Below are 14,118 nucleotides of genomic sequence, written 5' to 3'. Positions count from 1 at the left end.
TAGCGATCTCTTCCACCCCACCCAACATGTGAAACATGCCAAAGACAAAGGATATAACAACCCGTGCTAGGTAAGGTTTGGACTAATCTCCGGCATCTACCTCATCGCCGCTCACCCGCTGAATAAGAACAGAAGAGCCCTTTGCTGATTCCGATTCTTTTGAATGTGGCCGGCTGCGTTGCTGCTGTTTTATTGAGACGGTCGAATATTTTGAAAATTCCCTATCGCCCAGGAATGTTAACTTTTGGGTCATTGATCGTATATGTTTTCAAAAAACAGTGAAAGTGGTCAATTTCAACAAAATATTCCATTTCCAAGATAAACAACCAAAGTATTTGTAGATTATTTATTATTGTATAATATTATTTATTTGTGTCAGTACTGTTGTGCCATTCATTCAGGAGAAATTATCGTAATTCTAAAATTACGAGGTAATCGTAAAAAGCACTTTGTGTCTATTGTTTAGTTATTATTTAGGGGAGATTTATTCTTGAAAAATAGAAATATGTTTTTTTTTATGCTATGCAAGTATAAAATCTGCGAGGCTTGATAACGATAAGACTGCAGTTCTTCTCTACTTGCAAATAGCGACCTCGGTGGCCGAGTCGTATCGTACACTCCGATCGGTGGCGTACGGTTGCTATTGGTGGTTTGGGGCAGCGGTCTTTTGACGACCAAAATGTATTTAGGACAAAGGAGACATCACTAAGTCTCTATTTTATAATTTCTCTCGATGAATCCATTCATTAGTTAATTTAACCGTCAACTTAACGCTAAGAATACCGACATGCTGCCGGGATCGCGTCGGGCTTTCGGGTCAGGAAAGAGTTATTGATAAGGTACAAGTTCGCTATATCGCTAAAGCTTGTATTTAAAAGATCACTTTTATTTTAATGCAGATACGAAGAATTTGCTTATTACCAGTCTTACTGGTGCTAAGCACTTTTTCCATGTGAATTTTTTAGGTCTAACATTTTTTTAATTCTTAGCTGAGAAGATTTTTTTCTTAGTGGAATATTTCAATTCCATTCCCAATTCTATTTCGTGCTTTAAGTATGCACTACGCTGTAGGAAACATGGACAATTACGAAACGGGCTTCATAGCGTATATTATACCTAACTTTACAAAAAGTACCAATTCTTACAGATAACTTTGGACATTGAAAAGAATCATTAAAACCAGGAGAATATCCAAAATAAACTAAACGGGTCATATTTACATCAGTTAAACTTTTATGTCTGATATATGTGCTAACTATAACAAAAGTTGTTGAGGTTGAAGAAAAAATTGTCGAAAAGGACGTCTTTTGAAGTCAGTACTATTTCACTACGCCCTATTGCCTATAGGGCGTAGTGAAATAGTTTGCCTACAGGGTGTAGTGAAATAGTTCAGGAAGCAAAAGTTATTTCACTAAATGCTGTGAGCTGTTTTGAACTAAGAAGATGAGGCACTGGCAAATTACTTCAGAATCAAATTTTATGAAAAAATTCCTAAATTTGTTAGATACGCTACTTACCCCGTACAACTCTTCGAAAGGGATAATTTTAAGTTGAGAGTATTTTGTGGTTCGCCGAGTAAATGGAAGGGTTCTCAAAAGTGGGCTGTTCTAGAATCCTCTTGAAGTATAAAAAGGTCTTGCGTATCATTTACAGAACTTCAAGTAACAATCAAGATGCAGACAATCTGCTGTTACAAGCAATCAAGACGCCATATCTTTCCGCTTCTATGAAGTTTTCATAATAATGAGATACATTGATTTAATTTCTCTTCTATTCAAGCATAGAGTCGAGTCTATGTTAGTAACCACTTTATCCATTAATGTTCGAATCATTTTGAATACTGAAATGACCCCTTGAAGAATATCAACGGTTTGCATGAGGCGAAAGAGCGCGGCTATTTTATTGATAAAAGCTGACGCATTTAATGCGTAACGCTGAGAAACCTGAGAAATAAGTGATAATTATGCAGTCGTTCGTGTTGATCAATGTATTGCACACAAATGTTAAATGTTTTTGAAAATCTGCTGCAGTCGTGTAACTATTCGATAACGATACATCTTTCCGAGCAAATTCCCCATAATAATGCATTTAGTAATCTGTAGTATTCATGATAGTTACTGATAAAATTTAATGTTTACCATTAGAGTAATCGCTGCATATTGGTGTTATGTAGATTTTAGAGATAGTATAACGTTAAAAATTAATAGAGGATGAATATTACATAGCACTAACATCATACTTTACAGTTTGCACGGATTAACGATTGTAGCCATAAGCCTCCCTTGGATAATAACTTAATCTAAAATCTCTGGCAGACTTGGTGGTATTGACGACAAAAGTAGGTGCCTTTAATTTTCGGTTTTACTGTCTGATTTCAATCGACATTCTTTTTACCTAAATTTGCATGAAGGATTCTTTGTATTGCTTGTAGTTTTTACCATAGCTATTTCTGTTCCCCTACCAAATGGTTACAAGTACCAGCAATAGTATGTATGTCAGTATTTTGCAATGAGTTGTCGTAAAGAGTTTGCATTTCCACGTTTAAATTTGTAAACAAAAATCACAAATCAACATTGAATAGATATGTATATTTTGTGTGTAAATATTTCAGGGCTTCCAGAAGATTTGAACTATGCCATTGTACAAGTTACCACAAACACTATACTCAGTTGCTTTGAAACTAACAGAGATTCTCGTGGAGACAGCATGCATTAATATCGAAAGTTGGTATGGAAATTTTGACGTGGATTTATGTAAGTTTCAGGTGAATTCTTTGAACAGATACCTATCATGCAATTTGTCAAGTACAGTGTTGGACGATCTGTGTGAACATAGAAGTGTAGTGAAACACTCTCTTCGACGGGATAACAGAATAAGATTAGCGATTCATTTGCATAGAAACATGAGGAAATTTTCAGTTGACGTTGCCATGACGAAGTGCAAATTTCCAATTGAGGACCCATTTTGGATTGATCACCTATCACGACTACCATTTATTACTTCACTTGACCTACACCTGATTTGCACCGATGAAATTTTGGAAGTCATTGGGAGATTTTGCCCATTGCTCGAAGAAATCAACATAGTGTCTCGCTTAGAACAAGACAAGAGAGCGAAAGCTTGTTCGTTCAATGCCCTGAAACTCAAGTTTTTTGTTTCTGATGAGGGGCTTTCATATCTTAGTAACTGTAAAAAATTGAAGAAGCTCACAATGAACAAAATGCTTCGCAGTCACTATGTGGGGAGGATGATGACCGACAATGGAATAAGAAAATTGTTACGGGCCCTTTCAAATCTTCAGTTCATTAGCTATGGTGACACAGGTTCTGTCATTGCACATGGTATGGAAGGCATAAGCGCTTTAAATCTTCAGGGACTGAGTGATGTGCATCCAAGTCCCATTCACATCGATGCTGCTGCCCGTTTGTGTCCCAGGTTGCAGTGTCTTAGCCTCAGTATGCCCACGGGGAATGTGTCGCAAGTCAGTGATGGCAGAGATGGGAATGAGGAGGGTGGCATGGTTCTCCAAGCATTATCTAGAAGTTCAATCAATGTTACTGGGTTGGAATTGAATCAGTTCAAGTTTGAAGAAACCTTGCTTAATTTGTTGAAAGTAAAAGGTGATCATATAACCAACCTTGACCTCAATACTAGTAATGCCATGAGTTCAAAGGATATAATTTCCATCGGAAGGAACTGCCCCTCCATCCAAGGTTTGTGTGTGAAGAACATGGGCCCTGAGCCAGCATCAGTGAAAGTTCATCCCTGGCATAAAAGTCCGAGCTTTGACAGTAAAATTCCTCCCTTTTCATGTCTCCAAGGCTTGCAATTGAATGGTCAAGATTGGAACCCTGAAATTATCCTTGGACTATGTTTATCATATGCATTTCATTTGAAAACTCTCAGCCTGCAAAATTTTTCCTATCTCAATCTGTTAGATAAGATCATGAGTAGGATATTTTTCATCAATCCCATGAGAGAGCTTATTGCTCTGTATCTTTATGTCGGGTGCCCTTTATCCTTTAATGGTATATTGCAAGTTCTTGAAAACTGCCCTAAAATAAATCAACTTACCTTTTTGGAGCATGAATTTTTACAATCTGAGGATGTTGCATTACTGAAGGAAGAAGTTCAGAAAAATAATTTTGACTTGAATATTTGCTCTTTGGGTGTCAATTAAAAAAGTTATAATCTGCTTCCTCTACTGCCAATTTATGTACAATTTTATACCAGACTCATCTAATTTGTATTTTTAATCGTGTACTTTGGTGTTTCATTTGTAAATATGTACAAAAAGTGTTGTTAATTAAATTGATGTTTTCTGCTCATCAAATTACAGTTTTGGTTATTTTAATAAATCAATACCGTATAGATATAGTATAAGTTCCCAATTAATAAGCAGATAAGGCTCCCAATGGGGGTGCAACAGTATCCACAGTAAGGGAGAATAATTAAGGTTCATGTCGGGTTGTTTTCAAGAAATTACAGTTTTTATGCTCTACAAATTGTATCATATCCCCAAAGAAATGTAATCTATGACTTAATTTTGTGGACTTTATGACTATTGATACTAAAAGCACCACTTTGTGGTATGCTCCACCAACACCACAGTATTTTAGAAGCAACTTGACCTTCAGTGAAACACCATTGTTATTCCCATTTCATTCATTTCCTAGAGTCACTGTCATTGTTCCTCTATTATCACATTTTAAGGTGGCATATTTGGATGTTGAGCAAATCTTTAGACTGAATGATACCGCTGATTCTGATGATACAAATGGTGTCGTTAAATGTATAAGGTAGCAATAAAAGTAAGGGGAGTCAGTGGTTCTGTTTTGTTGCAATCATTCAGATGTGTAAATAGCCACAAAAGAAATTTAAAAATCAAACAGGTTGAAAGGGAAAAAAATCAATAAATTTATTAATCCAACTGGTAATTTCATTTAAATTGCATATTTAAGAGGCATGTAAATAGCATAGTACTGTTGGTGTAAACTATTTGACCTGCTTGATGCGTTTGCCCTCTTAAGTTGGAATTCGTGGTAACCTTGTGATTGAACCGTGAAGAGCATCTGTCAGGCCTATTTTCAAAGGAGAAGGTGAGTGATGAAATCGTTCTTGTTATTGATTTTTGTTAAAGTGCACTCCAAGGGTCTTATCTTGGGACCATACCTATTTGCAGTCTTGGTGACTCTGTTAAATGCACCTATGCTTATTTCTCCAAATATGTGGATCAATGGTTCAATCCCTGTTTGAATAATGTTGAGTTGAGAGCTTCGGTTTGGTGGAAGAGAGTGGCCCAGAGACTTCGGTGTGTTATCTAGTCTCTTCAAATCCTGCCTCCACCGGCAGATTCACTCAACCCTTACAAACAAACCTTTCATCTTCTCAAAGAATATCAAATGCCTCCTGTCAAGTATTTTACATTTGTAAAACTTCCTTCTCCCCAACCCCCCATATTAACGGCAACTTCCTCGCCCCATTTTTGTCTCACCAACAGCTCATCTGCATGACTATATATTTTCTTTCGTTTGGCTTTAAACTTCTCCTTCACCAAACATAAATACTTCCCTTAGACCATTCTTTCTTTGATTATCCATCTGCAGCCTTGGCTCAACTCCCACCCCTGTGATCTTATTCATCATCATTGGTTTTTTTCTCTTGTGGCAGGTCCTCTTGTTTCACCTAAGGACCTACCCTTCTTATTCAAATCTCGTCTGCCAACCAGCCTCCTATCCTTACTCAGACTTTTTGACTGTGGTACAGGTCATTTATTAGTCATCTTTCCATCCAATCAATCCCATTCTTTTTCAGAATCATCATTAATTTGCTCCATCTAACTCTATCAAAGGCTGTCTCTAAGTCAATGTATACAACTTATACTTTTTTATTCTTTTCCTTGTTTCTTTCAATATTCCCTGTTAAATCTCAATGGGACTATTGCATTTCTTGTATCTACACCTCATCGTGAGTCTACTCTGTTCTTCTACCATAACACTTTATAGTTCCTTCCATTCATCGCTTTTAGAACTATTTCAACCACATCGACCACCTTGTTTTCTCCCTCTAATTCCAATTCACTTTCCATGGGTCTTTTCTCCCATTCAATACATTCCCTCCACTTGTTCATTACCTCCTCTGGCTCACTATTATTTTTTCCATCTTTCTTTTCTATCTCAAAGATACTGCTACTCTCCTATGCCGGCAGCGGCAGGGTAACGTCCTTGCCTGCCAACCCAAAGGTCGTGGATTCCCGCCTTGTTGGATTTTTCTCCACCTTGGGCTTGGGTGTATGTAATTGTCTTCAATGTCATTGCTAAGTGTTAGTTGGTAGAAGGGACTATTATTCTCAATCTTGCCCTAAAGTCAATAAATAAGCATTAGGTCCCTGGCTTCCTAATACATCTCATCTTCCTTCCTCATCTAATTGTTCTATCTCACTGCACATGTCACTTGCCCATTTTTCTTTGACCTTGTCTGTTTCTCTTCTGAGTTCATTATTAAGTCACTTGTATTCTCTTCTACCTTCTTCTATATTTACATTTTTCCAACTCCTTTTCTCTGTCTAGTAAAGCATCTCAACAGTGATTCATTACGTTCTTATTTTCTTCTTGCACATTACACCAACTACATCTTTTGTGCTGTGTTTGATGTTCTCCCATATATCATTGAAATAGTTCTTATCTCCTTTGGCAAATTTTCCATAAATAGTTTTTTCATTTCCTCAGCTTTTCCTATTACCTTTCGCTTCATAATGTCTAATTTCTCTTCTTTACTTTCTTTCCATGTCCTTCTCTGCTTTAAACATAACTCTGTTATTACTTGGTTATGGTCAGAATCGCTATCTGCTCCTGGACAACATTTTGCTATTTTCATACAATTTCTGTACCTGTGTGGTAATAGAATAAAACCAATTTGGTGCATCACTTCATTTATTCATCATGTACATCTCCATTTATTGGTCTCAAGCAATGTATTACCCTCTACCAGAGTTTCTTTGCACAATTCCATTAGTCTCTGTCCTCTTTCGTTCCTTTTCCCTAGTTCAAATTTTCCCAGTTTTACCCTCACCACTTTCACCCACAACTGCATTAGTCTCCCATTACTACTATTAAAGCCTCCCATATTTCCTGTTCAGTGATTAGCTCTATCTTCTCATAGCACTTGTCCTCGGCACTTCTTCCAAGTGTCAACTAGGTGGCATGTATACTTGTATTATCACAAGGTCTTCACTTTTTCTTTTCAGTATTATCATTTCATCAATGTACTCTACCTTAATCACTTTACCTTTCATCCATTTTCCTACCATTATTCCAACTCCTTTTAATCTAGTTTTTTCTTTGCCTGAATAGTAGATCATATACTCTCCACTCCCACCCCATCTCACTCATCCCAAGAATGTCTAGTCTATGACAGAGACCCCAAGTCCTCTACAAGGGGTACCTTAAGCACAGGGCATGAAAAGGAAAAAATGCAGACACCAGAAATGCAGTCATCCACTAGTTATCATGGAAGGTGACTCCCCATCCAAGCAATAAGTTCTCTCCTTCTCCAGCATACATTCACCAATATCACTCCTCTTCAAGGTAAATATAGGTTTTTTCACTAATTTTATTACTTAACATTTGTATTCAAATATTATACCTCTGCTAAACCTGAAAATCCAAGGAATTTATTATTAAAACCATACTTAATCAATAAAATGGATTAGGATACCCAGTTTCAATTATTTCAAAGATAAGAAATTGTCTTGGTGCACAAACAATGTGGAACTAGAATGGGGTTCTAGAACATACTGAGTCCAGACTCCGAAGTATCGCTGTATTATGGGGGCCAAGAAATTTTCAAGGCTCCTGGCACAAAATAAAATGAGAAGATCCCATATTGGAATAAAAATGCAAATACATGAAATTGAAAAACTTTTTAAGTACCACTGTGCATACGTGACCCAGAGGTGCGAAGACTTGAGTCCTAATTTGTGTTTCCCCAGAGGGAGCCAATACAAGCATCGATGAAAAAGTTCCTTTCATTCAATATGGTCTTTTATTTTGCTTATTGATTCATTCTTTGCTTTTATTTTTTAAAAGGATCTTTCTCAGTATTTGGGCAATCAATTTTCAAATCTTCTGGGAGAGAAATCAGCTTAGGCAATCATCAGCTGATACTGTATTCCTTTTCATGCCCAACAGCAATTGTTAACAGAAGGGGAACATTTTCCAGCCACACTGTGCCAGTTTAAACTAATATTAAAACCAATTTTGGCATAATTTGCATCAACTATTTATTTAAACTCATGGAAAACATCCACTGCTTACTGTATTATAGGAATTTGAGTTATCTCTAATAAAATATAAAGGAAATAATTTTACTAAGGAAAAGCATATACCGTTGAACTTTTTCAATTATTACTTAAGTTTTGAAATTTGAATAACCAATGCATGGTAAATAAGGCAGAATGATGATAATTGCAAAAATGCAATTAAACAGGAAACTTTGGAGCAAACATTATGTGACACTTTCACTTAGATACACGTTATCTACAGCATACCTACAAACTACTAGTAATTATAACCACAGTAATCAACCCAAAAAGTGGCTTCATAACTGAAGGGAGGGCTAACTTTTCATATTAACCCCTAAATGGCACGGTGAAATTCACTCACCGACTATGGGGGGCTATTTCTTATTCCCTGAGTGCCACCTATATGGTTTCCCTGAAAGATTTGGTGGACCCCAAAAATCACAGTTTTGACGAAGCTGCACAGGGTGTAACAGAGGTATCCCTGGGAATTGAACCCGGGCCCTCCAGCCAGTTGCCCAGTCCTATCTCCACCTACTGGGCTACCATGCCCAGGGCAATGTGTGCTTCTCTTTCAATTCATCAACATGGGAAGCCATGAGTTTCATTCCCATGGTCACTGCAGTGGCCCCCCTCTGGAGCACTCGCTACAGTTGGTAAGTGCCAAAAAAATGAGCGACCTATGACTTAAGTGGGCCACAGTCTCACCGCTGCTCTATAAGAGCACATGAGGACCACAAGTGAACTCATTCAAAATTGGGTGCGCCATAAAGAAAAGGAGCTGAAAAAGTTGTGAAGTTTGAGCACTACACTAGGGTGGAGGGTGTGATAAGTGAAGTAATGGCAGGGCACGCAACAGCGCTTGTGATATATGTATGAGAGAGCGATCAATTTCTAAAAAAAACATTGGCTTAGTAATGGATGCTTCCAGAATTATTGGCAATCTAGAGCCATTGGGTAATGTTGTAATCTATATTTTTTTCAAAGCACTTAAGCCAAGTTACATCATAGCTTTGAATAATCAAAATTTATGATGGGAAAATAAAATTGAAAAATGTTATTTTTTGGAACATTGTTTTAGATAGAGATTTCATAGGGGATGATATTTTCATGTAAACCAATACAATATGAAATTAATCCAAGGGCAGCAATTTCACAGAATATTCCACATCACACTAAATATAAAGTGTTTCCAGAGTCTTGTGTTGACTACAGCACATAATGTATCACTCATAAAATTTGATGCAAATATAGTATTGAAAACTATGTAATCAAAATAGGGTGAATTTTAAGAACACAAGTTTAACCTTTTGCTACTAAAACATTAGAGTTCCAGATTTTCCACCAAGTACGACAATGTGGGCACCTAACTATGTACACCGATGAAAAATCTTTTTATTTGTTACAAAAGTATATTCTTGGTTAAAATTGAGAGCATGTCAGAGATATACAAATCACATACATTGAATTATTTACAAAGCTGTATTTTCTGTGAATATAATTACTTCTTTGTAATCAATATAAAAACACAAGCATTTTTATTGATGAGGTTAAACATTTATATAGAGACACTATATCACACCAGATGCCAAATTATGTGCCTATTTCAGTCATTTTGAAATATCATATCTAGGACACCTTTGATCCTGGGCTTTAGGGTTCCCTCCTGGGATTCTTTTCCAAGAAAGTTTGATGGAAGGTATGTGAAAACACCAGCAAATACAAATCACTTTTTAACAAAGGTAAACAATTTGTGAAATTTTTATTATTTCAATTCGTAAGTATTATTTATGGCAATGAAAGGGTATTTACAGTTTTGTAAAAATCAAAAATAATCCATTATATTGTTGATTATTGCTGACTGAATCATAGAATATTCTGCTTATGAGAGAGGGGAAAAACACATCAAAAAATCACCACTCAACAATTGTCCAGTCCCATTTTGTAAACAAAAGAGCAGATGAAAAACATTCATTCACATGGAGTCATAAAGCTAATTACAAACACACAATGATCTACTCATATGGGAATGCTCGAGTCCATAACACAGAACTATTTACAATATGAAACATTTATAACAATGTAAGGTAAACTGATCGATCTCGAATTTTGCCATAGTGGAGTTCCCTTAGCGCTCGCTGTGCCTCAGATGGACTTATAAATGCCACACGAGCATCACCTGTGGGCATACCCTGGTCACTGTAGCGTCTAATCACATTCTCTCGAGAAACATCAAAAGCTCGGAAGAAATCCAAGATTTCTTCTACTCCTGCCTTATAGGGAACGTTCTTCATAGCAATTACACATCCAGGCTTCCCAAATCCCTCCACTGCCGACATCTCAGGGCCTTGCCCACTCATCATCCCAGAGGGTGGCATACCATCATGGTGGGGTGCCCCACGCATGCCCAAGAGTGGTGGCCCTGGCATTGGGTGCCGGCCCAGCAATGGTGGCCTGGTGCCCGAACTTCCTGAAGGAGGGTGGCTGGGGCTGAGTGAAGCAGGGTTGTGACCCAGGAGGCCCTGCGACACTCGACCCATGGGTCCACCCCCCCTCTGGCCCCCATGTGTGGGGTGGGTGGCCTCCGAGAGGCTTCCACCCCCACCTCCACCCCCACCACCACCACTGCCACCACCACCACCGCCACCACCACCACCACTGCCACCACCACCACTGCCACCACCACCACCACCATTGTGAAGGCGCTCCTCGGTGGGTAGCTGCTCTTTGATTGGCTTAGGGGGCACACCAAGTGCCTCGTGCATCTCTCCAACCGGCACAGCCTGCACAGTTATGTTGTTCTTACCCATTGGTGAGTTGGCCTTTGTCAGGGCCTGAACTATTTCCTCACGGCAGCTGAACTCACAAAATGCATCACCCGAAGGGTTCCCAAAAGTGTCAAGCATTATGTGTATTCTAAACGGCACCAAGCCTGTATCGGAGAAAAAGTCTAATATTTCACGGTCATTTGCATTGTCTGGGAGGCCCCTGAGGATGATGCACTCAGTCATGGGAGTTTTGGATTCAGCATCAGTATTGTTTTCACACTCACTCAGTTTGCTTTCGTCATTTGCACTCGCTACTTGGTCAGGGGGGGTCACTTCCCTCTTGGACTTGAGATCAAGTGCTTTCTTCACCTCGTTAAACTTGTCTGTGCTCGAACGGATGACACTCAATGGCTTTTGATCCATCGTGAACTTATTACTGAGGGCCTTCTCAGCATCTTCCTGAGTACTAAATTGAACATATGCTCGGCCTTTGCCATCTTTCGACTTTTCCAACACAATATCCACCAGAGGATAATCTTTTAAAATTTTCATAACGTCTTGTTCTTTGGCATAATGAGGAAGACCCACAAGAGCCAAACACTCTGCCCCTCTGGTAACTTGATTACTGCCACTATTGTACATTGGATTTCTGCTTGGCCGGTAGGAATCGATTGCTCTTTCAAATATTTCATCATCCAATGTAAGTACTTCCACTGCTGACCCCTGCATAAGTCTACCATTCAAGTTAAGGGCTATCTCTCTATCGGGTGCTTTCACAAACTTCACATAGCATATCCCAACTCTGTTGCCATGATTGTCATTAATCACCTTGAGTCCTGAACTTGAAATATGAAGCCCTTTAAAGAACTCGCGCACTTCCCTATAGCCTGCTTCCAAAGGCATATTCCTGACTTCAACACAGTTGCCCCCACCCCCTGCCCTTCCCCTCTGAGTTGGCTTGTGGTCACTAAACCTCTCCTCGGAAACATTCTCACCTCCAAATCTACCATACAGTCTATCAAACTGAGGATGGCTTCCTCGGTGAAACTCACCACCCTCAAAGAGCCCTGGCATAGGCCCTTCCCTTCCACCCATGTACTGCCTTCGGTCCATGGGAGTCCTTCCCTCAAAATAAGGTCCCCGCTCACCCATCTGACTGCCTCTCCCAATGTAAGGCCTGCCTCCACTCCCCCCCACTTCCATTAACTGTGGATCTCGTCCTGCACCCCGGAAGGGCCTTCCCGGGTGGCCCTCATACATCTCTGAGTGGCCCTCAAATTCATTCTGCTCCTCATCGGCTCCAAAGTGCCCCATGGGCCTCCCTGGAGCAAAGCCCTCAGCACGTGGACCTCCCCAACCACTGGGTCTCATCCGTGGTGGCCCCTCTTGTCCCCCCACCATTCCACCAGATGGAAGAAACCTTTCATTGCGGGGAAACCTCGGCCCTTCCGTTGCCGAGTAGCCACCGGGCAATGAGTCAGGGATCATGGCAATGCCACCCATGTTCATTCCACCATCACTGCCCATGCTTGAGGCTGCTACTCCGGGATGCTCGGCATTCCTCAGCAAAGGGGTGCCCGGCAGACCCCTAAGTGCACCACCTCCCTGCTGCTGGGCATCCATGGGCCACTTGTGCTGCACCTCTCCTGTCCCTCCCTTCTCGTTAGCCCCATTTGGTATTCCCATAGGCCTCATAGGTCCCTGAGGCCTTTGTGGCACCCCCTTCTGAAGAGGAGGTGATGGGCCCGTCATGGGCTGGAGTGATGACGGCCTTTGCGAGGCCAAGGGGCGACCTCGACCTGGGGCAGGGTAGTGGGCCACCACCACCACGTCCCCATTCTGATCCTTGCTGCTGCCCGCAGAGCTCCTCTTGTCGCCATCGTCCGACGCCGCGTCCCGGCCCCTATCCGACCTGGAGCTCCTCTCCTTGTCCCTGCTTCGGCTGCGGGACCTGCTCCTCCCCCGCCGCCTGCTCCCTCTCTCTCGACTGCGGCTGCGACTCTTGCTGCGATCGCGACGCCTCCTGCGATCGCGATCGCGGCGATCCCGGCGATCGCCATCCCGCGAGTGAGAGCGCTCGCTCCGCCCCCGCTCCACGCTGCGCTCGGCGCTCTCCATCCGCGGTGGCACTTCCAGGGGTCGCGGTAGGATCCCTCCGAGTTGCCCCACACCGCCTGGAGTCGAGGGCCCGATTCCCGGGTGGCCAAGCATGACCGGGGGCATGTGCTGTCCCATGGACTGGCCTATGGGCTGGCCAATCGGCTGACCCATGGGCTGGCCAATGGGCTGGCCCAGGGACTGGCCGTGCATCGCGGCAGAGGCCAGGGGATGAGTGACCATGTGAGCCGCCTGCATGGGGTGTGTGGGGGCCGCCGTGGTCAGCGGAGCCATGAAACTCTGCAGCCCCATTGTTTGCTGCCTCGCCACCTCGATGACCTTCTGCATTTGGGCTCGCGAGCTGAGGAGGAGGCGAATCTTCACCTCTTTTATTTTTCCACCATCCAACATCATGGCCTGCCTGGCATCTTCATCGGTGCTGCAATGAGGGATGAGGATGCATATTTGATGTTCCCATCCACAACTACAGTAAATGGTATTTAAAACCATGGCTTCACTAGCACACACTTTAAAGAATAAGATGATTTGTCCGAGTAACATGCATAATTGAAATGATTGGATGACTGACAAGGAAATAGTTTACATTAAGTGCCTGACGAATATGGAAGTTTATTTTAGTTAGTTACTACCACTGGCACAGCATCATTTATGCGTTTAACCTTATCACCATTAAAAGAATATGTTTTATCAAGATGTATGTAGTCACCAAAAATGTTAAGTGAAAATATTCTTATTTCAAAAAGATGAGAAAAGCGTGAATAAAGTAAGAAATATATTCTGTAAGAGGAATGACGATTTCTGTAAGAAACTGGACCCACTAAATTAAATCCAACAATATATGCTAAGCAATGCTTTGATTTTCAAACAGTTGTCACTCAAAATTTGGTGGATACAACTCAACCTACCAACTCAAGAGGAAACTATTCACTATGT

At 40.9% G+C, this 14,118-nt stretch overlaps 2 protein-coding genes across 3 annotated transcripts in view; one reads left to right on the top strand and one right to left on the bottom strand.

Annotated features, from left to right (window-relative positions):
• Positions 1-1,932: 1,932 nt before the first annotated feature.
• On the top strand, positions 1,933-4,299 carry LOC139692000 (uncharacterized). 2 transcript variants are annotated; one of them, XM_071590001.1, is made up of 3 exons: positions 1,933-2,034; positions 2,247-2,338; positions 2,612-4,299. In XM_071590001.1, exon 3 carries the CDS (start codon positions 2,633-2,635, stop codon positions 4,178-4,180), a length of 1,548 nt encoding a protein of 515 aa, XP_071446102.1. In that variant the 5' UTR covers positions 1,933-2,034; positions 2,247-2,338; positions 2,612-2,632; the 3' UTR covers positions 4,181-4,299. The 2 variants fall into 2 exon arrangements, with proteins under 2 accessions (XP_071446102.1, XP_071446104.1); XM_071590003.1 differs by having other exon boundaries at positions 1,933-2,338.
• Positions 4,300-9,354: 5,055 nt separating this feature from the next.
• The window catches only part of LOC139692519 (RNA-binding protein 12), a 42,492-nt gene continuing 37,728 nt past the window's right edge, over positions 9,355-14,118 (bottom strand). Inside the window, exons 3-4 of the mRNA XM_071590739.1 lie at positions 10,969-13,603; positions 9,355-10,854 (exon numbers count right to left, since the gene is read on the bottom strand). Coding sequence (XP_071446840.1) covers positions 10,372-10,854; positions 10,969-13,603 — 3,118 coding nt within the window. The 3' untranslated portion in view covers positions 9,355-10,371. The remainder of the gene's footprint in view (positions 10,855-10,968; positions 13,604-14,118) is intronic.

Source organism: Hetaerina americana, unplaced genomic scaffold, assembly GCF_022747635.1.
Source record: "Hetaerina americana unplaced genomic scaffold, ioHetAmer1.1.p SCAF_4, whole genome shotgun sequence".
NCBI lineage: Eukaryota > Metazoa > Arthropoda > Insecta > Odonata > Calopterygidae > Hetaerina > Hetaerina americana.
Note: the sequence above shows the minus strand (reverse complement) of the source record. Positions and strands in the feature narration are given on the sequence as shown.

Bases quoted from the DNA above. Each gene is read 5' to 3' on its own strand.
- LOC139692000 (XM_071590001.1), top strand. From the start codon at position 2,633: ATGCCATTGTACAAGTTACCACAAACACTATACTCAGTTGCTTTGAAA.